The sequence below is a fragment of the Opisthocomus hoazin genome, chromosome Z (genome assembly GCF_030867145.1).
Source record: "Opisthocomus hoazin isolate bOpiHoa1 chromosome Z, bOpiHoa1.hap1, whole genome shotgun sequence".
In the NCBI taxonomy this organism is placed as follows: Eukaryota; Metazoa; Chordata; class Aves; order Opisthocomiformes; family Opisthocomidae; genus Opisthocomus; species Opisthocomus hoazin.
The window spans coordinates 29,995,012-30,017,945 of record NC_134454.1 but is presented as its reverse complement, the minus strand read 5'-3'; the positions used below and the strand labels follow the sequence as shown (position 1 = coordinate 30,017,945).

Below are 22,934 nucleotides of genomic sequence, written 5' to 3'. Positions count from 1 at the left end.
ATGATTGTCTGGTCCCAGTTAAGATCTCATGTCAAGTGCTCCTGATGCTCTCCTTAGATAACATGCATAAGCTAATCACTGTCATTTTCCCCTTCCTGTTTTTCCCCTGGTGTTCTGTATATATGCTAATAATACTCTGTTTGCTAAATTAGGAAACTTGCATTAGAGTGTACATTTTTTCTGCATGGATTGCTCTCCATGACAGATTTGTTGTCGGAATGTTCCCAATTCTGTCCTTGAATACACTGTGGCTGTAATGCTACTGGTGAGCTACTGAAAACATCAGCTTTCTACTGCCAAATGGAAATTGCTGCCCACTGTCAGATAAGAGAGATAATGAGTAAAAGACAAGTAACAGAAACATTAATGGTTTGTTTTTTCACTTCTTATGCAGACCCTCTCGTTTTAGCTGTCTTGTTAAAACTAGTATTATCCTTAAAAATTAAATTTTTAATCTTTTTAGAACACTCTGTTCCTGGGAAAGCATGAATGAGGGGGATTAAATTATATCTGTACTATTGCTTTTCTTGGTGATTGGTAATTATATTGTCACTCATGATGCTATTTGTTGCACTTAGCTGCATGGAACTGGGGAAAAACATGACATTTCTCCCTGTACTATACATAATGAGAATCTACGGCTTTTCACAGGATCCTGCATCAGTGAGGTATGGGAGTAAACAAAACGTGGGAAAACTGCATTTGGAACAAAGGATTTTTTTCTTCAAGCCATAGTGTAAAATAGCTGTATTTTCCTTGGGAAATACAAATGGGGAGATAGCGGGTGCAACACCCAATTTAGGTGAACAGCAAACACTTATTTTGTATCTGTTGCTTTTTCAATCAACCTGCCACGCAGCAAAGCATCACTTTTGAAAAAGGCCCCGTGCAAATTCCTGCTAATAACTCTGGCCTTTAGAAGACAGCAACTGTTCTTCTTGTCTCAGTTTTTAGATGAACATTCTGAGGTACATTTAAAAGGGCACAGACTTAAAAAACTGTGCAAAGTAACCTCTGGAAATAATACACGGGTCTTTGTGTGTGCTTCCTGAGCACACAGACTTACATGCTTCTGCCTATCCGTCTTCTTGAAACAGTAATCACCTAACCTTGTAGTGGTTGGTCCGTCCGTCATTGGGATCCACACACTTCTTCTGGACCCAACTCCACCGCAATCAAATGCATTTTCCTCAGTATTGACTGGAATCTGTATGGCATTTTGAAAAGGTCTGATGCAAAAGGTACTGTCCAAATGCAGTGCTTTTGTCAAAACAAAAAACAAAACAAACCAACCCACATCTTTTTGGCAGAGTCCCATATTGAGGAAACTGCACCATTAAAGTTCTGAAAAGTTGTAAGTGGGAAACTGCTGTGTTGTTTCAAAAGTTCTCATTTGCATGAACCATAAATTGACTTAATTTGTTGTAGAATTTGACAAATGAACACAGTTAGTTAAATCTGGAGAGGACTAAGTCAGTCCACAAAGAGTCAGAGTAACTATTTATGTTCCCAGTAGGCTTGTTTGCATCCAAATTCTTTGCAACCAAAGTGGTTCTGCAAAACATTCTGGCCTCAGTGAACCGTATCTTCTGCAATGTATGCTTAGGCAGAAATTTTCTAACATATGTTTGCAGCAGTATCACAGTGTAATCCAACATTGCATGAAGTCTTTGCTTCCACTTTTAATAAATGTCAGTTGCCATAAACACAGTATTTTGCAGACTAGCTGTGCAGAGCTTTCAACAATGATCTGTTTTTTGATAACAACTGGTATATATTAAACTCTTTTAGGAGCTTATTTTCTTTTGTCAGGGTCACTGTGACTTGTATTTGAAAAAAAAAACAACATCCCCCTGGAAACAGTGTTATTCCTTCACTTTCACAATGTGTGGCACATTAAAACTCAAGAGACTTTTTGCTGTATTACGCAAGCGTGTAACTTTGTTGTTTTAATCTTTGTCAAATGATGTAAAGTCAGTACACATGGAGCAAGAACATCACAGAAGTACTTACGTGTTTAAGAATGCAAACGGAACACAGAGAAAACTGCAACAACCCAGCACAGACACTGCAAAAATTACCTAGTTAAATTTTGTAAACTTGGCATGGAAAATTCAAGAGGTGTTCACAGCTGATATTCTCAGTTTTTTTCTCTTATCAAAAAGGCTGGGTTTTGGTTTCTCAACAGCAAGCAAAATTAAGGTTTACCTTCTTAGAAAACCGGGTGCTGTCACACTCCTCTGTACAGTTACAAGCTGTGTAAAACCTGCTGATAGCCAGTGCTGCCCTCCCTGATGTTCGAACTGGGCCTCAGTGCGATGTTAAAGGACAAGCATTATTACTTCAATCTCCCACAATACTGCTTCATAAAACAATGCTTTTAAAACGCTTTGGGGAAACAGTCAGCAGAGTTTTGAGGGTTAATTTGTTTTTTCAAACTTTTTTTTTTCTCTTTGGGTCTCAGACTGACGTGCAATGGAAGGGAGTCAGGGCTCCCTCCTTGTAGGCTATCACTCTCAGGGTAGCAGCTGCAGCACAAGGAAGCACAGACAGGCACAGTACATCCTAGCTCCTCTCCGTGACACATCATATATGGAGTCCTCTGCTGTCTGACGAACTCCCCACAGTCAGAACATAGCAACAGACTAACATTACTGATAATGTTGTTATAATACTGGCAACAACAAAATCTGGTCAACACATGGCGTTGTACGCCATTTGTATTACAGTGTTACTACAGTACCAGTAAGTTGCTCACTACTTTTAGGGAATGGTAATGTAAAACATTATTACACTAGCTATATTTAATGAAAGAGGAAACAAGACCCCACTATCTGCTTATAACCCATGTTTGTATGCCACATAGAATATTCAAAATCACACCGACAAATTAACACTTTGCATCTGCATTGATAACATTTAGAATGGACATAAGAACACAGATTCTGTTAAGACAGCAACGTTTATGTTCTTACACTGCAAAGTGGCCACAGTCACACTGACATAGGAAATTTTTATAAGAACAGCAAGCCTTTACACAGGTGTGAAGTTAATGGGAACGTTAAAACTTCTTTATCAGATTAATTTGTAAATCAGTGTTTTCAGCCAGAAGGCTTAAAGTAGGCTGTGTTCCCAGAACGGTTAAGATGACAAGAGAGGACTTCCGTGAAGGATCAATGTAGCCCTTGACTGCTACCTGAGGCTTCCAGACCCCCATTTCTCTTATGTTTTCAGGCTTCATTACCCTTCCCTCTACACCAGTATGTTTTATGGATTGCTGTAAAAATATATACTGTCCCAGTCAAACTCGGGAGTTTTGCTGCTTTCTCAGTGTTGGACATTTTGAGTTAGGAGATACTCAAAACCTTTGTTTAGGTAGAAAGGTTCTGACGCACTCTAATGCCTTTCATTGGTCACAGAATTGCTAGGGATGCTGCCATGGATTGTAAAGATCAATACCAGGTCTCATGGAACCTTAGTTGCGGCATTCCTTCGAGCTACCTCTTTCATGCTCTTGCTCACCCTCGTATTTCCACTGCAGGGTGTATATTCAGAGTGTGGGGTGTGTTTTTTGGAATCATTCACTACTGAGGTATTGTACTACCAAGCAGGATTTTCGCTCAATAATGTAATATATATTTGCACTCAGTAAGACTCCACGATTTAAAATGGCTGCCCTTACATAGAAGTACAGAAAGCCTTGTTTATTGTGCCAAGACAGCTTTTTCATACACTTCAAATTTGTACTGGATGCCATTCTCTTCCTGGATATCAGCAGGGACACCTGGGTACCTGGAGAGAGCGGAGAAGAAAAAGCAAAAGCCAAAAAGTAGATAAAAATCTCATTACGAGTCATCTGTAATTTATTCAATCAATTAGAAAAGAGAGTTGTGTGAAAAAGAAGATGAAAATTCCATTCTTACAACGGGTATACTAAACTATTTTTAGGAATCATGTTAACTACTATCAGCAACTTGTATGCCCATCTTTTTAAATCAAGAAAGCATACCCTGATGCAAAAAAACCTCTACGTTTTTGGCTTAGTCAAAAAACCCCAACATTTTTGTTAAAGCTTCCAACACATTATTTAAAACATCTGCAAAGGTACAAGAGATGCAGAACACTTCTGGGTTTTTTGCTTTGTTTTTTGACAGATAGTTTAGAGGAAATGCTACAGTAAAGGTTTCTTAAAAGTCTATGACAGCTTCTTAAAGCAGCTGACTGCTACCATCCATACAAAGCGTTCCTCTATATTCCAGATTTACTAAATCAGTTCTTATTAACAGACACTTTCAAAAATCTCTTCAGCTCCCTGTGACACAATAGGGTTTTTGTATGAATAACATTGACTTTAAGGGAGAAAGAAATTTTAAATTTTGTTCACTAGGTCTGACTCTATCAGGTTTCCAACTGATAAGGTGGAAAGAATATGGGAATTATCTCCTATTTCATAAATCTATGTTTAAGGCCAAATTCTGATTTCAGTACACCGGCCAAAGCCAATGTATGCCTGAGAAATACCCAAGAGGGAGAGACGGGAGCTTTGGGTCAGACATTAGGATACTAAATCACGCTTGTGATATGGCACAGTGCAGTTCAGAACATGGTAGAGCTGAAAAAGGTGACTTGTCCTCCCCACTCACCTTGTCTGTCTCTCCCGTGTCCTTCTTTCCTGTCCCTACCTACTCTGCCCCACTTCAGTGCTAACCCCTTCCTGTGCCCCATGCAGACAGCTTGGCTTGACTTGCAGTACTTTCTATGTCTTCCACTGCTGGTCTGCAACCAGCTGGGAACCAAAATGGGAACAGCAAGAAGAGGAAGAGGTCCTTTCCTTGCTGGTTCTTGAGGCAGACATTTGAATTTTTGCCACTTCCCTGCTGCCTGTTGGATGTAATCTCGTTGGAGAGGACACAGAATTATGACTGGAATATGACAAGTATAACATAGAAGAAACCACAGTGAATGGCAGAAACTTTCAGTTTAACACTTGTTCCTCCTGAGTTTGTGAGGAAGAAGTAATTTTCTCAACACAAAGGAATAACCTTAGAAATCTATAAAGGCTCAACCCTCCCTGCTCAAACCCATTTAATTTGTCTTTTGCATTTTATTAAAGACATTCAGGGGCTAAATACCACTGACTAACAACATATTAAGAGTTACTAAGCTTAGTAAATATTTGAGTAATTCTAAAGTGAAAAACAATAAGAAAGCTACTTTTCAAACAAACCGACAAATGCAATTCTTTACTGTAAAGATTATGGGAAGGTTGCAGAACACAGCAAGTTTCAACCACCTCTCTGTGCTGAGTGTGGTGCAATTCCAGGTTCCAAGTAAAATATGGCTCTGGGGAAAAAATACAGTGAAAAGCACCTGTAACTTAAGTGGGTCTTAATAGGACCTTTCCACTTTCAAATTAGATTATTAAGCCCTCCATCTGAACACAAGACTAGTATGCATTTTGACACTTACTCTGTGAGAAGTTTGTAGTCTTTGTAGTCGATTTCTGGAAAAAATGTGTCACTTTCAAATTCCTGCAAAATTCTTGTTACAAACAATCGATGATTAATTGGCTTCTCCATTGCTGCCTTTAAAAACAATAGAAATGATTAAAATCGAGATGTTCCCTGTAAAACAGCTCAACCATGCATGAAGTAGTGTGGTTTATTAACATTTTTAATATTCTTGTTTCGTAACACTATTTGAAGTCTGTAAGATGATATATCAACTGTTAAGTTCTTATTTGGACCACTAGCTTGCTTTACCAACTCTCCAAATTCTTGTTCTGCCTGCACCAGCCATCACCATGGCAGCAATCAAAATGAACCAAGAGATAAGAGCCCTAGCATATTTTCTGTTTGTAGATTGCACACCAAATATGTTATCTAAAACTGAAACTCAGTTACTATTTTATACATCACGGGATTTAAGCAAATAAGTGAAAATCAAACTTTAAATCTCTGCTTTTGCACTCTGCCCAAATGCACTTTCTAAAAGGATAATTTCATCTTGTGCCAGTTCCACCTGTTAAGTGGCAGCAATACCTATTCTCAGAGCTTCAGGCATCTGACAGAAATTAAGAAAAAACTATGAGTAGTCCTGTGAGAAGAAAGGAGCACTATGGCCTTGTCTCAGCAGTTTCTGAATCATACCTTTTGGAAAGACAGGAAGATTTAAGTGGTGGAAGAGGCCCACACCTCAAGGTAATTTGTTCCAATATTTAATCAATATCACTGCTAAGGATTGACAATGTATTTTTATTCTGAACTGATTTGAAATTCCAGTGATCAAATTATCTACCAGTTTAACTTCAAGGTTTGATCTTTGAATTACGGCAAAGTGATAATATGCATTGAAAGTTATATAATAACAACAACAAAGCAAGTTTCCAAGCTCCTTGGATGAAAAAACTTACAAAGACACCTGTTGGGCAAGTCCCTCACTAACAAATTCACACAAACTTGGGAGTTAAAAAAAGACATTTTGTCTCCAGATGAGACTGAAAAGTCACCTCTGCCAGAGTTTCTCAGCATTGAAATAAACCATTAAAAGCTATATTGGTGCCTGGTTACAATGTACTTTTGAAAACCTTGCAGCTGTTTCTCCCTTTCCCTTAAATTGGCAATGAGCAATGCTCTTTGTTAAAGGTGATTCACCATGCAGCATGCTATTAGGTACTACTTTGACAAGCACAGGAACCAAGTAATAGCAAATTTAATCCCGTAAAATTAATTGGTATGTCTGCTGAAAAGTTAGTGTCTAGAAAAGCTGCTCGATTGCTAAAGAATGGGTTAAAATGGAAGGGGTAAGTCACAGCACACCAGCATCCAACAGCACTGAACTGGTGCTCATCCAGTTTGTATATAAATACCACATTTTTTCTTTCTTTAAATAAGCATGGGAGGTAAGAGGAGAAACATAGGCCCGCAGAATGGCAGAAGAAGAATAATCTGCTTCACAAATAAAAGCATATTGTTTTCTGTAAACAGAGATACTTCTATTTTGTAGTAGAGGAATAACCAACTTCCTGCCCAGCTCTATGGGAATTCAGCTCCAGCAAGAACTCCGTACCACCAAGACAGGCCAGAGAAGAGCCTATGGAGTGACTGACCACAGACACTGCAAAGAAAGCTGAACTTGGCACAAAGGGGACCGGAGGGTGACCTCTGTTCTAGATAAATGGTTGCATTAGTTGGGTGAACCAACCAGCCATGTAACTGTGTCCAGGTTCGTAAAAAAAGTGCAAATGCTTCCCGAGTTAGGCAGACAGGCTCCGAGGGTCTGCGTGTGTACATGACCCACAAATACTAAAAAACAAACAAAAAGAACATCGAGAAGAGCAACAGGCTGGAGCTGGTTTCAACCCACATGTTCCTTCTCAGCAGCTGGGAATGCCTAGCATCACGACAGTGAACGTATTACAGCGACGGGCAGTGAGAAACATGTTTGTAAAGAGATTTGACTTTATATTTCAGTTGCTCTACTCTGCTAAGAGTAATTTTCACTTGTACTGGGTCTTCAGTACATAGCTGAATCACGCCATGGGCTGACATCCTGACCTGTTGGCCTGTCCCCATGGCCCCGTCTAGTCATCCCAGGGCTGCACCTGACTCTGGTTACCTTCACAGGGCCAGATCCCACCCTGTGGACCTGCCTCATCACCACAAGCCCTGCATGGTGAGGCCTATGCCAGCCAGTTTACTGCCCATGGGTCACAGCTCCCGTCCCTTTGGGAGCAGCTGGTCCTCCATGTTCCCTGACAATAAAAATGTTGGAAAATTTCAGATCAGCACATTTTGTATCAAACATGAACCCTTCCGCATGTGGAGTCTCAAAGGAACCTGTTCAGAGAGGACTGGACTGTGACACCACCTCTGCAAACTACTGCTATGGACCTGGCAGGATGGTGAAGCAGCTTTACCACAACTCTGGCACGTGTGTGAGGATCATGGTAGTTCCTCACTGACATGCAATTCACTCTTGCCCTGTCCAGCTCACTCTATCAGTGTCATCACTTCTTTTTGGAACAGAAGACAAGTTAGAGGATGCATAGTGCTGATTTGATAGTATGTTGACATATTCTGATTTAATCAAAGAAATATACATTATGCATATTTACTCTCATGAATAGAATAGGGTGAATATGACTTTGTTTTAATTTAGTATATACATAAGATGAACGTAAAGATGTAAATAATCTTGAATATTTAAACAGAATGTGCAGTAACTAAATACATTTCTAGTGATCAGAAATACAGGCAATACTGTGGGAAGTTAGTAAAACATTCAATACACAAAGTATTTCCAATAAGTAGGAGATCAGTACTGCCTTTTTTGGTTTTGTATATTTGGTAAATGACAGGACAATGTATGTGATGGAAAAGATGCGGAGTGAGAGAGGATCTGTTGGAAATAATTGTACCAGGGCAAGAAGAGGAGATTTTAAAAACAAAATGATGATGTCTCTGAGCTCATGCTTCTGTAAATTTGAAAAATCTGCATCCTCACACCATGGTCATTACGTTCCCCTCACTCCATGTTTGGTCTCAAAGTCATTCTTGGTATGACTGTAATTACTGTGTTTTTTCCCTCATAATCTACTCAGTTGACCTTGGACTGTATTTGTACCTGCACTGGTCTTCCCCAGAAGCTGCGTATCTGTTTGCCCTCTGCACAGGCTCACCTCCTTGTACAGCAGCTACTGAAGTTTTTAACATATTACAGCCTGATGCAATAGGGAAAAGCAATGCTGATTTTTGGTTCACGTTAAAGCACAGCCTGTTAAAACCACGGCTGTTGATCTGTTAGAAACACCAGAACATCTCCTCAAGCAGAGATGACTTTCTGCAAGAGAGGGAGGACAGGAGAGCTGGGGTGTCCCTCCCTTTGTCCCAGGTACATCAACTCTATACGTGAACCGCAGTCCTTCATTACTCACATGTATCTTCATAACCCTGTGAAAAGATTTCAGCACACCCTCCTCTTTTTGCTCACTTCCAAGCAATCCTTGGCAGGCCTGCTCTGAAGCATAAAGCAGAAAGGAATTGACCTAAAGATCATCTTTCCCATAATTTCCAGCTGCACTGGACTGACAGCCATAGAAGACTAGACAACGTCTGCACATACAGGACCACTGCCTTGAATTAGTTTCTCTTTGTAGAACACAAGTTAAAATAGCCCTGAAGCTCTGCAACAAAGAATAGCTGTGCATTACAAGTAGGTTCAGCATTACTATACAGAAAATTAATCTTTTACAGATCTAATCACCAAACCACTGTAAACTAGTGGGATAGCAACCAACTGCTGTAGAAGGGACCAGTTATTTCTAGTCACTTGAAGATTCATGGGTTTTAGAAGGACACACACTGCTTCTGCTTTCTTATCTTCTACTGATTACATAAAGCAAGTCAAACAGCCAGAGTAACCATGTGAGGCACTTACTTTTCAAGTGTCTTTCTACTGCTAGACAACACTGTCAATCCAAAGAAAATATGAGAACTGCATAAAAGAGAAAATTTCAAAATAAACATTATGTTTATTTGCATTGTTTTTCAACCCTTAAAATGTATTGGATCATACAGGAAAGCTGCATTTTGAAGCCACAAGAATATCAAAATACATATTTTATACACTAAAAAAATCTCACAAAGTTCTTGATCCTGCCTAGGTAAGAGGACTTGCTCATGTTAAACTTTGGCTATTAGGAGTGTTGTGGTGGTAATCAGGAGAATCAACACCTTCAAAAATCCTTCCCACACTGCTAGGGCTCAGCTTATCGAGGTAGGGAACCAGCCCTTTGCTCCCAGTCCACAAAGGCTAAGCCTAGTGAGGGAGGAGACACTGTGGTAGCTCCCACCACTGGTTCCCTGCCAGGGACAAAGGTGAGTCCAACAGAAATCTTCTATGACTGTTACCAAAAAGCCTGCCCATTTTGCCTTTGTCAAAACAGATACACTTCAGTCACTAGACTTTTCCTTGTGTTAGTCTTAAAGGAGGGTCTTTTAAATCTTTTCCTCTATGGTCTCTGCAAGCATCTTTGAAATAGAACTTAAAAAGCAACAACCTTTCATAACTGCATGATTTGTGTCTGCAACTGACTCATATATTAACCTTTTTTAGTCATTATTTTTTCCCAGAGGAATGTCAAATCAATGTATTTGTTCACAAGAACAAACACACAAAAAGCTTGTTTAGGAGTAACAGCAATATTGTATCTTTCTTTCCATGTTTAAAAATCCTCAGACTTTAGTTTAAAGACTGTACTGGATAGGCTGGATATGTCTCTCTTGAGTCTGCGGAAGTATAAAGATGCTAAAATACAGAAAATTCTGAAGCTTTTAAAAGAAAGTTATTAGTTAACCCACTAGTCCATTGCTAATATTGTAGTTTGGTTTCCGCCATTTTTATTTATAACTAGGTAAGGGCAAGAAGTATTGGCCACTGGAGGTATGACTACAATAGTCACAGATACGTTTTTACAAAACATAAATCTCTCTGGGAGGACAGTGCTGTCAGCGGTAGTGCTGTGACCCTGCCACTTTTATGTAAAAGAGATATTGGGGAATTGCACTAAGAGTGCTCAAACCCTTTCTCAGAAAATGTCATTTGGATGGTCCTATGACCATCTCAGAAGGTTACAGGAGTACAGGAAAATTGTCTTCCCATTCCATCTTTTAGCTCAGACAACTACACAAAGCTACACAACTACACATGGGAAAATTCTCCCATAAAGAAGGATTCTGTGACACTACAGTAATGAAGTAAGAGAGTTACATTTGCATATACGCCAAGAAGACAGTAACCTTCCTCAGAAACAACTGCTCAGGACCATAAATATGTATAATTGAGTAACATTATCATAAGCTTGGCATGACAGAGAAAGAAAATACGGACAGTGCAACCACAACAATGATCAGTCTTCAATTTACACAAGGCAATGTCACCCGCTTTCAAAAATATTAATAGGATTAAGCCATGCTAATTAGTTCACGCTAAACCAGAACTTGTGCAGAAGCCAGTGCGGTGCTCAGCTTTCTGCAATGGTTGCTCCCAGAGCAGAATAATGCTTCGGGCCTGCAGTGTGACGTCCTCCACATCAACAGCACCACACAGCTCAGAGGAGACTGCTCTTCCCAGCCAGTTCTTTGACAGCACTGTTTGAGGGGAGCAACAGCACTGCGACCTGCAAGAGTAGAGCACGTGAGCACGGAAAAATGAGCTGTCTGCACAGATCCTTTGTAAGTGGATGTCAGTCTTCGGACACATCTCAGACTGAATGCAACACTTCAAAAACACAGTTACATACATGTTTGTCTCTATTCCAATAGGTACACAGCTCAAAACCGCTTTGTCTTACATGCAGGGAAGGTAGAAAAATGACTACTATTTCTTTTACAGTTTACAGGAAATTCAGACACACTAAAATGTAATCTTTAAAATGTGTATTTTAGTGTAATATTACTAGCTAGTAAAGTTTTGGCAGGCTTGGGAAAAAAAACACTCGTGACTTAAACTGTTAATACTTCTCTCTTTTAAAGAAGTTATCCTTATGGTACAGCAAAGATTTGAAGTTTAGCAAATGCGGCATTCCCAGCTCCCTCAGAGCATTCAGAACCCCAGGAAGCTTACACGCTTAGTCAAGAAATGCTATTTAAGAGGGTAGTTAAACCACCTGCAAAAGACTTGCTGCACCAAATATGAATAGCAACTTCGTAATTCAATAATTTTGAAGAATGAAAGGGGGTAGATTATCAAAACAATATGTCAAATGCTAATACATAGGAAGACACCTGAGCATGAATATTAGATAAAATTTTCCCTTGGAGATTACTGGAAGCTTAATTTTCCAGCTCAAGCCTCTTTGTTGAAGAATTTCCCCAAACACTATTTACCAGCAGCATCTATTTTCTGTTACGGCCGGCCTAGATATTAACTAAACAGCAAAAACAACATAACTTCTTACAAAAGAACTTTTTGTTCTGTTATGAAATTACAAGTTTGCTCTCCCAATTTAATACACAAGTACAATTCTGTACTTCAGCACTGTGACCTTGAGTGTCATTGTTTGCTTCTGTGGCATTGAGAAAGCAACAAGCTCAGTAGGAACATATAAATTAGAAGAGACAATTTTAAACGTTCGAGCTGCTGTAGGAAAAACTTTTTTATCAAGGTGAAAACCTGTTTGACATATAGCCTGTTTTGGTGTTAGTAAATAGGCCTTGGTTATGAGGACCTGAGTCACAAATTTTTCTTTATTTTTTTAAGTTCTCTTGCTAGTCTTTTTTTTCCTTTTCCACTGGTAGGTTCACTGTTAGGGATTTGTGTTTGGTTATTTTTACAAAGCGAGATTTATATTAAACACTCTACAAACAACACAGTACAAGACCATACCACCCATACAAGTAAATCTACACCTGGTTTTGTTTATTTTTTTTTAAAGTCCCTATTCAATATCTGGGGATGTGCTGGACTTACAGTTCCTACTCCTAGTAAAATATGAATATTTAATCAGTTTAAAACACACCGTTTAAATTCAGTTAAAAGAGACTGATGTAATTTATACTCAGCAGACTCCCTTAGGATCTCCAGGTAGCGCTATTTTTCAGAGTCAAAGCTAAGACCCAAACCTCTCAATTAAGAGACAATACCTTCACACAGACTGCATCTACATTAGTGTCTTAACTCAGAATAGAAATATGGCTTTGAAATTAATATTCCAATTGTCCTCATTCACCACGCTTTAGTTGTACTGGCGAGCAACCTTGGTGTGCATGAATTAAATTTGAGGATGAAACCAAGCCAGAAAATCTGCTCCAGGAACATGTCTGGTAAGTTCCAACAGCTAATAGCGACTCAAGGGGGAGAACCAATGTGTGAGTCACCACCACAAGCTTTCCAGCACACAACAAGCACTCTTGAGCCACCAGACGGCTCTCAAAACATCAAGTACTCACACAAAATGATGGAGTGCCTCTCATGACGCATACCGGCTTCATAATTGCTGTGACCTACCGGCCATTGCTGGGCTGCTACCTCCTCCTTTCTCATCCACACAATCAACAGCAACATCAACTCCTTCTAGAAGTCAGGAGATCCAGAACAACGCATAGGATCCAGTACTGATCCAAAGAAACGAAGCTTGTAAACCTGTGTGAAGTGTAAAAGCTTCCCTGGAGGCAACAGTACTACCTTGTGGCTGTATTAGGAGACTACAAATCTGATGAGGTGATCAGTGTCTAGTAAAGATTTAAGAAGATGAAGGCTGCACAAGGTTTCTGAATTCTCAGTGGACTGCAGGAGCTGTTTTCAATCTTTTCTGCTCTCACTTCCTAATACCAATACTCTTCTCGGCTCTTCCTGTCTCCATCAAAATGCCTGCTATGTCTAGCTGCACTGCCTTTTCCTGCTGCAGAGGTCAAGGCCCGGAAGAAACAGTTTCCCAGAGTATGCTCCTGAACACAGCATGAACGTAACCCCCATGAGGACTATGTCCTTACAGATGTCCAGTGACTGTTACGCTTGCTCCTCTCTCCTCCGCAGTCCTGTGAGGAAGAGGTTGTAAACAGCAGCAGTCCCTTGCCTCCACCATATCCCTTGCCCCTCTGTTGCTGAGGGCAGCATCCCGTCCTGAAATGCCATCCTGAAGCACATGCTCTAGCACCTTTGCTTGCTTCAGTTCCTAAGAGGCTGGGCAGCGCACAGCAGCTACCCATACTTGAGATTGAGAGATAGGCTGGACACCTGTGTCCCAAAGAGTGCCCTTCTGCACTCAGGAAGCTGGGTAGATGCTCCATCTCCGCATAACACTCTGCATGAGGTTATGCCAGGCTTGTGTTCTGGCATGGCATCTGGGTAGGGCTGCAAGAGGCACAGAGGGGATGCAGAATTTCAGATCAGGTGGGTGTTCAAACATCTTGAATGATCCTGTGCAGAAAAACGGTACCAGCATCCCTTTTCAGTCTGAGGTTCTTCAGAAACCTCCTGAAACGTGCTAGTTCATGGCCCACCCTTGGTAACACTTCTAGCTTGCGACCCAGGGTCTGGAACCTGTCTGGGGTGCAGGTGCTGCCCACAGCACCCACAGAGGATGTGGGAAACTAAAGGGAGAGAAGGCCTGGAAGATCACGTGCATGATCTCTCCTCGTACCATCTGCAGAAATATGGCTTGGAGGATTGCTTCAGGGAGCTCAGTGACAACAACCCTGGTCATGGTGGATGTTCAAATCCCAAACTGATTAACTGATCAGAAGTTGCTAAGGTTAGGAGCTGGTGTTAAAAGGCTCCACTAGGCAATAAGACACCCCCTTGAAAAATGATATGGACTCTGGAAGTGTTGTCTGACAATGGCAAAGCTGCTGTAGTAGCGTTTGACAGATGGCCTCAGTTGTGCACCCTCACTTTCAATACATTCTGCTTCTAATTCTTATTCTGCAGGATCCCCATACCAAAGGGATGCCACCAGCCGGAGCGCTGCACCTGTGCCAAGAGCTGCAGATTAACCAGGGCAGAGCAGCTACAGTGAAGAGTCCAAGAATACCATTATCCCATATCCTCCTACTCAGCCTTCAAGACATCCACAACAGCCTCTGACAGGCTGTCAAAGCAGCCCTCCTGAATAAGTGCAACATGTACATGTGTGAGCTTGCTGTTCCCTTTTGTAGTGATCCTGACTGAAAGACAGTCACTGTACATTAAGGAGATAGCAATCCACATAACAATTAACCTGAATAGACCCAGGCCTGTGCTGTTGCTGCACATATTCCCAGGCCACAGGATAAGATCAGCCAGAAAACTGTAACAGAGGAGCCTGCAGACAGCTCCCACTGGGTACCAACGACTACAGCACCTGCGTGTCCTTGCCTTTATCTAACTGAGCAGCAAGAAGTTCTCATGTGAACATCCTTTCTGTTTGAGAGTAGAAATGATGCACAGACTTGTTTTCTTGTAGGAAAGACCTCTAGTAGCTTCACTGACCAAAATGGCGTAGCGCTTTCTACGGATGTGGTCTGCGCAGCATGTTGCACATGGCGTGGAGCTTCGTTCAATGCCACACAACCTGGAGTTCCCAACATCCACAGGGATGCAGGATTACTTTTACTATTCTGTCCTTCATTGAAGTGTTAGGTCTAATAAGTAGGATTTTAAATGACACTTTACAGAGTCCGGATGCTCTTCTTACTGGGGTCATAATGGACTAGCTCCTGCTCATGTAAAACAGCTTTCTACTGCACTGTTGTGTGGCTACGCTTCCACGCAGAAGAGGATTTACTCAGCAGGCACAGTAGCGTTATTTGTAAATGAGCAGGAGGAGCCAGGTACAAGATCAGGAATAGAAAAGGGTTGATGGTGGTTGGTACCATCATCTGCAGGAGGCAGATGAAAAGAAAAGTATGGTCCTTTCCAGAGTGGCCTGCTCTCCTTGTCAAGGTCTGTCCTCATAAAGCTCTACCTGGTTTGAAAGATCTGAACTCAGGGTTAAACTCCCCAAAATACTAAAAGAGAAAATGTCATGACCTCAGCACTACCTGTTTCAAACCACTCCTGTTGCACTGACTTGCTGTAGTAGTTACAACTGCTCTCACAGGCTTGTACTAATAAACACAATTAGCTCTCAATCTTTGAGCCACACGAAGTGGTAAGAACAAAATAGTGCTTTAAAAGCAAATACCTACAACTACTGAATAAAATGATCCACTTCAATTACCAGTTGCTATTTTACTTCCCACATATTTCTACATACTATAATGGAAACATTCCTGTAATCTTTTGTGCATCATTAATGCAGGCACTAAAAACATACCCTGCAGTTTTGGTAGAGGTGTATAGTTTTAGTTAAGATCACAAAGCTAGTTTAAATGCAGGAACCTGTGTAAAAGTGTCAGATTTCTCACTAACGAATTATGAATTCCTTTGAAATGTCCCGAGTAGATGCATGAAAGGGGGAAAACAGTTGAAATTTTAAGTCATATTCCCTTACGCTGATCAGCACAAGTAATATGTTGCAAAAGTACTCTCAGTCAAAACTGCCTATTTATAATCTAAGTATTGGTGAGTAACAGTGTGAAAAACGGCATTGTTTTCTACAAAGTATCAGTCAGACACTGGAAAAGCAGTTAAATTAGAAGTCCACAACACAGACACTCCAGGAAGAACAAGCATGAATAATCACTCTTTGCAGCACTAGAGGAGTATGCAGCCATTGCATGGAAGGGGTGAATGCTTCTGCTCACATTACGCATTCTGCAGAATTACAGGCAGAAGCCAAATCCGGTCTCTTGCTCATCTTGGGCCATTATGCCCAGTCTGAAGGGAATCCGTCTCCAGAAAGAAACTTGGTATTTACCGTCTGGAAGCAGGCATTTTAATGGCTGAGAGTGAAGAACAGGTTACTTCCATATCATAATACTTGATTATAGACTGAATGCATTTCGACATCAAATATATGGTGGGCTTCACCACATGCAAAACTGATTATAAAACATAAAGTAAAAGGAAAAAAAGAAAGATAGAGGAACAACACTGCTTTATAGGCTATTTGCATATGCATCTTATTTTTCTTACAATCTTAGCAATACCTAACTATTTTGCATTTTTTGCTGCAAAAGATACTTTCCCTAAGACACAGAGAAGAGGTTCACAAAAGGCATAAACTGCAAAGGCAAGAAATACCAGAACACGTATTTTCTCACTCCATATACAAAGCATATTACCCGCCCTAATTCACTACCAGGAGCATGACGGCATTTTCATGACACATCTGAAGTCCAAGAGGCAAACAAGAAGTGGAGTATATTTCCCAGCATACTTGTAATGATTAAAGGACAGCAGAACTTTTCTTTCTTTACAGTATCTAAAAAAAAAAAAGCTTTACAATTCTTAATTACAATTTTTTTATCAGAAGAAAGAATGCTTACTGCTGTCCTTATTCCACATTCTCCACATTGATATGAAAAGAACTAGGGTTGATGGCCACGGTTGATGGTACTGTTTGACAATAAGTGCAAATTATATGAGAACTTAACAAAAGAAGACAAAACCAACTGAGAGTTAACAGGGCAAAACCCTTTCAGGTAGCTCCAGCCCTTTCAGGGGCTGAAAGGACGACTTTAGGGATGAGGGTGGAGGCATGGAGAGCTGACTAAACCTTACATGTGTATAAATGGAAAATGAGAGGAAACGTTTTGGGGAAGAGAGAAATATGGCTGAGGAAACACAGTGAAACAACAAGATAGGTTTTACTGCAGACTCTCATGTTGCACAGATAATATCTTCGTTAAGGACAGGAGGACTATTGCATTTGTGGAAAAAAAGGCCAGTTTATACAGGGCTTTGTCTGTGCAAAGATGGTCCTGAATAGAAAGTGGCACACACTGCCTCTCTGGCACACGAATGGACACCTGAGTACTGAGACATCCCAGACACCAAGAGAAAGATGGGGAATGGGAACGGTAGGAATGCATGGTTGCTGGATGGGAAAACAGTGTCAGTTCTATGTTCTGTTGTATGATTATCTCCTCTTATTGCTGACACCATCACCTGCCAGCTTTCTCTAAAGCCTCTTTTCTTACCTGTATAGCTGTATAAAGTGTCATACTCTGGCTAAAAATGTTGGATCATTTTTCCTTTTTTCCCCACATCTTCTGCAGAGCCAGTCTACGACCTCAGTAAAATAAACATAACAATATGGGTCTTGGTGTAAAAACCTAACAATTTAGATATTTAAGAAAAGCTCTCAAAAGCACAATGACTGTATGACACTGGACCATCGGCAAGAGCAACATTTGGTTACTTCGACAGATATTTTTAAACTCATGAGTTGAAATCTTACTCTCCAAGACTTGTTCTGTTGGAATCACTGGAGTCTGCCGTATCCCATGAAGGAAAGGCATTTCCTAAAGCAGAAGTAGTAAGAACTTGAGCCATCCTCATGCCATCGCAGAAAATGAGTAATTTAGGAGTATTCTAAACGTACCTTGTAAACTGAAGTGCCTCCAACGATCCAAACCATGTCTACTTTACTTTTTAACTCTGGTGAATCCAAAAGAGCTAAAGCATCATCCAGACTTTTGGAAAGATAATGTGCTCCTTTTGGGGTTTCCCTAGAAAAAGCCAAGTTTTATTACTAAATAATTCAAGGGTCATTCATCATGATAATCAATAAAATTTAGACATACATTGTGTTGTTCTGAATTCACAAATGACAATGTTTCACATCATTTAATTATTTTGAAATGCCCATTATTGCTAAACTATGTTAGAATTCTCATCTGACTGCAACATTGTTTAATAAATCACAGTTTAATCATAACTGTGACTTAGGAGGCATTATAAATTACAGATCTGAAATTATACATAATGTTTTTAAAAAAGCATAACTGAGAAATTTAGATATCCATAAATATATATTTCTAATTGATTTCTAGAACATTCATATTTCGTTCAATAAAACCAGTCAAAAAGCCCCTACCGCTGCTCCCCGCCCCCATATTCAGCCCCAAACCCACCAACATCCTCCAAATCAATAAACAATTTTAAGTGGATATTTTTGTTAAAGAGTATTTGGATGACTGTGGGTGATGCATTCAAGAAGCAAGCTCTGAAAAAGGACATTTCTTTTTTCTTAAATGCTCATAAAAATACACTTCAGAAAAGGGAATATGAGCCATCAGTCTAACTAGAAACTAGAGAAATACAGTTAAATATGTGAGTCAGAATGACTAATGACAGTTGTTAGATGGTTTGTGTGCTGAGCTAGGACTAGCATTTATTACGCGAAGTGAAGACAATTATCTTGTGAATGAATTAAAAAAAAGAAATAAAAATAATAATTTAAAAATTAAAGGTAAAGTAGTGATATCACTCAGAACAAATAGCAGAGATGCTTCCTAACCAGATATAAAAAATGTTACATTTAGAATTACTTTATGATCTATTGCTACACATATTTTTTGGTGCATACTTTTTATTCATTTTACAGGCCTACTGTTCATCATACATACTTGAGCTCCCTGCTGAGTACTATATTAATTCTGTCTTTTAAAGGACGATTCTTCTCAGGAATGGAGAACCAGGTTTTTTTGCCCATTATCAGTGCATTCTGTTTACCTGAGTAAGAGATAAAACACTTATTTGAAAGGTATTTTTGCTCTGTCTCAAATTTGTTTTGGCTGTTTAGTGACACTGCTGGACTTTCCCTCCCCTTCCAAACTCCATTTCAGCAGTTAACAAACTTCAAGCCTAGGCCCTGATTCTGAAATTTGTCACATACACAGAAGAACACATTTGTGGCCTCAAAGCCTTGGCAGGCAGTTGATGCCAAAGTAGTCTCATGCACACTTACACACTTATAATGGAAAGAAAACCAAAGAAGGCACGTCACTGCCCATTACATGTATTGCATGGACATGGGCTCTGCTATAGTTACAGGGCCAAATTAATCTCCATGTTAGACCAATTCACACCCTCAAAAGAGTTCTCTTAGTGTGAAAAATCAGCATTGTTCTCTTTACAAATCTGAGCAGCATACAATAATTGACTTTGTGTTTGCATGTTCCATACTTCCAGTTATATAAGCAGGAGTAATTGCCAGCTTCGAGTGTTATTTAAGTAAAATAAAAAAAAGCCAGGTAAAAGGATAACTTTGAGGAGATGAACCAGCCAAATCAAACACCTGTGCAACAGGTGTTCAATCATACTCTAGAATTCATCCATAAGTATGATTTCTGACAAAACCCAAACATTTATAACCTGATTATCTCTTTTATATATATATATACCCTGCTAAGAAGAGTTTCTCTTTACAAGCAAATGGAGTTGTCAGAGAAATAAACAGAGTTTGAGACTCACAGAAGGTAACAGGAAGTTTTTTACGGTGTTACACAGCAGGAGAGATTGTAGGGAAAAGAAAATAGTATTTGTTCACAGCTATCCTCCTTGCTTCTTGATCTGAGAGAGGCTGGATCTACCAGTTAACACCTGAGAACCGATGCTCCAGTTGTTTGTTAGCAGTGTCTAAAGGCCTTTCTGCTGCAGGTAAGTGGTCACGAACAAGTTTCCAAGAGACACTGCAGTGTCAGTTTAGATATGTTAGCACAGACCACTGGCACCACTGTTGAAGGAAATGCACAAGTTCTGAAAAATGTATGTATTTTCTTACTAAAGATTCATGCTGGGATGCCTATGCGGTCAGAACAAAGATTTGTCTACACCAATAGCTAATTTACAGCAGTAGCCAGTGCAGGTATGCAAGCAGACTATAGGCAAGATCAGGTGATGCTTCTCCATTGTATTCTTCCCACTTTCAAAAATCAGTAACTTTGACTTTTTCAAGCCAATGGTGATATCCCTGCTGTGAAGATTTATGGCAGCATAATCCATTAAGAGGTCTGGCTGTGAAGCGACTTAACTGCTGAGCATCTAAAGTCACAGCTTATCAAAAGATGTGCAGGCAGGATGGAGCAAAATTTCTCTTTTTAATTGTATTTGAACCATCTTTTTTTGATTATGTGTTATTTGTGCCCGGTAAGATCCAAACTGCAGACACACAAAAAGACTTACAATTGTGTTCTGTCTTTTTTGTACATAAAGTTGCAATGGGCTGAATCAGGTCTCTAAAACCTAAGTAAAATCCTTCACTTAAGACTGTTGCAAAATGAGATTAGACATTCCTTGTGGAATAGTAAACAGACCTTCAAGTCAGAATACAGAATAGGTCACTTAATCAAAACAAGGGCACATGTTAGGCTGCCCAGAAGTTTTAGCAAGAGTTTTGCTAGAGAGTGGTTTTAACAGGAGCATGAAAAAAAAAACACAGGAGAGAGTGACCATGTTGGAAAACAGGGAAGCAATAGAAATGTGAGGGTAAGCCCACTGTATGTCACAGCTCTGAGTCCACCAGATGCAGTGAGCCAGTCGCACGACTTGGGGAGGCTGTATTTCTCCTCTCCCAATGCCTCCGTCCTGTTCCTAGCATGCATCTTGTGCTGGCAGTCCCTGCGGACCCCCAGTAACATAATCTACTGGGTTAGAGAAATAAAATGGCTTAAGCAAATGTCAAACCAGCACTAGAGTCAGTAGGAAAGAGGAATGGGGGCAATGTGGCAAGACTTGTCTCTTCCGGCACTGATAAGTACCCAGTCAGAACAAATTAGCTGTTTTCATTGTTTGCATTCCTGCCCCCGTTTGCTTGTGCTGACGTTCACATTTTTTTTCACCCTACAATAACTGGCTTTATACCACCAAATCAACAGAGTCTACAATATTACTTTGCTGCAAAGGTCTCGCTGGGCCAGAACATTATTGCTGCATATTACCGGTGTGCTTGCATACTACTGTGTTCAGATATACTGCCTACAGCGCCAGTATTGTTGCCGTATACTAACAGTACAGTTGGTGTATTGGGATGGCTCAGCACTCAGAAAATCAAGCAAAATTACTGTCACAAGGGTCAGGGAGGTGGATCAAATGGCCAAGGCTGAGCTACAGCAAACAAGTTAGATAAGCTAATACAGTCTGAAAAAAACTCTCTGCTAACTGATCAGCATATAAAAACATTTCTGTTTTTAACTTGTTCAGGGCTGGAGATGTAGGTAAAGACAGGTAGGTGAAGTAGTCTACCTTGCTGGGGACAGGACTTCAAAATCGTTTTTCTTTATGAATCAGCTGCAGCCCTGAAATACATGATTCACCTCCAGTTCCTCCATCTAACTGAAGCACTGTGCGGACAACATATTTACAAAGGGGTAAAATACTTTGTGAGGCTGGGGAGGGCGGGGAAGGGCACGCCGTTTGCAGAGGCCGGATTTTCCAGTCAGGGAATGTACGGGTTACCAGCCTTTCCCCCAGCTGATACCACACAGACTGATTTTGGTAAGCTGAGGCACACCTCAGAGACAAGTACAACGTTACCTTCCACACGGGACGTGCTAGTCATTCTCTGGAAGTACTTGTACTCGTTCCTGGCAAGAAAACAAGCAGAGCATTGCAGCGTGGTTTAGGAAAAAAAAAACCCAAACATAACACCAGAGCCGCTGGAGCCCAGGAAAAGCGGCTGGACGGGCCCGGCCATGCCTGCAGCGAGACCTTCGGCCCCGGCTCTGCTCGCCTGAGAGACAACCGACGGCCGGGAGCCTGCCGACGCACCTCCCGAGCCCCTCGGGGCTCCCCGGTGAGGCCCTCGCGGCCCGGCAGCCATGGCCCCGGCCGCGGCCCGCGAACGCCACCGCCGGCGGCACTTTCCCGCCCTCCCCCCGACTACAACTCCCAGCGTGCAATGCGCGGCCCCAAAGCACCCGCAGGCTGCGTGGGGCCGCGCGTTGCACCCTGGGAGCTGTAGTCCGCCCGCGCACCCGCCAGCCCCGTGGGGAAGCCCACCGGCAGACGCGCGGTACCTCAGCGGCGGCCAGGGCAGGCTGCCGTCCTTCCCTATGCCCATGTTCTGGCACACAGCCACGATGGAGTTGAGCGAGCGCACCATGACCGCCGCCGCCGCCTCCCGCCGCACCAGACTTCGGAGCGAGCGAGCGCGCAGCGGCGGGGCGGAGCGGCGCGGCGTGAGGGGGCGGTGGCGGTGGGGCTGCGAGGAAAAGGCGGTGCCGGCGGCGGCTCTGCCATCGCCATGCCACGGGGTCGAGGGGGGCGGCGGCGGCGGGAACGCGGCGGCTGTGGCGGCGGGGGTCAGCAGCTGGTGCTGAGCAGGTTCTTCGGAGCGGCGGGGAGCGGCGCGGAGCAGGGCGCGGCTCGGCGGACGGTGCGCCCGGGGCGGCGGTTGGGGCTCGGGGCGCCAGAGGGGCTCGGGCCGGGCAACCCCTGAGGGAACCCCTGAGGGAACCCTGGTGGTGGCGGAGTGGCCGGGGCCTGCCGGGGAACAGCCCGTTTTCAGGGAGCCGGGGCCTGGCGTGGCTGCGGTGAGCTGGGGAAAGCCGGCCTGCCGGTTTGTG

The 22,934-nt window shown here is 41.7% G+C and overlaps 2 protein-coding genes across 6 annotated transcripts in view; one reads left to right on the top strand and one right to left on the bottom strand.

The window, feature by feature from the left end:
- Positions 1–2,420: 2,420 nt before the first annotated feature.
- On the bottom strand, positions 2,421–22,471 carry DHFR (dihydrofolate reductase). 4 transcript variants are annotated; one of them, XM_075411556.1, is made up of 7 exons: positions 22,386–22,471; positions 21,904–21,953; positions 18,996–19,101; positions 17,969–18,095; positions 5,470–5,585; positions 5,294–5,343; positions 2,421–3,792 (listed from the first exon to the last, which is right to left on the bottom strand). In XM_075411556.1, exons 1-7 carry the CDS (start codon positions 22,469–22,471, stop codon positions 3,578–3,580), a joined length of 750 nt encoding a protein of 249 aa, XP_075267671.1. In that variant the 3' UTR covers positions 2,421–3,577. The 4 variants fall into 4 exon arrangements, with proteins under 4 accessions (XP_075267671.1, XP_075267672.1, XP_075267673.1 ...); XM_075411557.1 differs by having other exon boundaries at positions 22,369–22,421; XM_075411558.1 differs by lacking the exon at positions 5,294–5,343 and having other exon boundaries at positions 3,610–3,792.
- MSH3 (mutS homolog 3) overlaps positions 22,422–22,934 on the top strand; it is a 129,480-nt gene continuing 128,967 nt past the window's right edge. The window contains exon 1 of one of the 2 annotated variants that reach the window (XM_075411553.1): positions 22,422–22,670. In XM_075411553.1, the coding sequence (XP_075267668.1) occupies positions 22,422–22,670 (249 nt within the window). Of the gene's footprint in view, positions 22,745–22,934 lie in introns of both variants that reach the window. The other variant, XM_075411554.1, reaches the window with a different exon arrangement.

Bases quoted from the DNA above. Each gene is read 5' to 3' on its own strand.
- DHFR (XM_075411556.1), bottom strand. From the start codon at position 22,471: ATGGTGCGCTCGCTCAACTCCATCGTGGCTGTGTGCCAGAACATGGGC. The intron at 19,102-21,903 runs GTAACGTTGTAC...TCTCTTACTCAG, and splicing joins TAGCACGTCCCGTGTGGAAG to GTAAACAGAATGCACTGATA. The intron at 3,793-5,293 runs GTGGTTGAAACT...CGCTCTCTCCAG, and splicing joins ACCACACTCAGCACAGAGAG to GTACCCAGGTGTCCCTGCTG.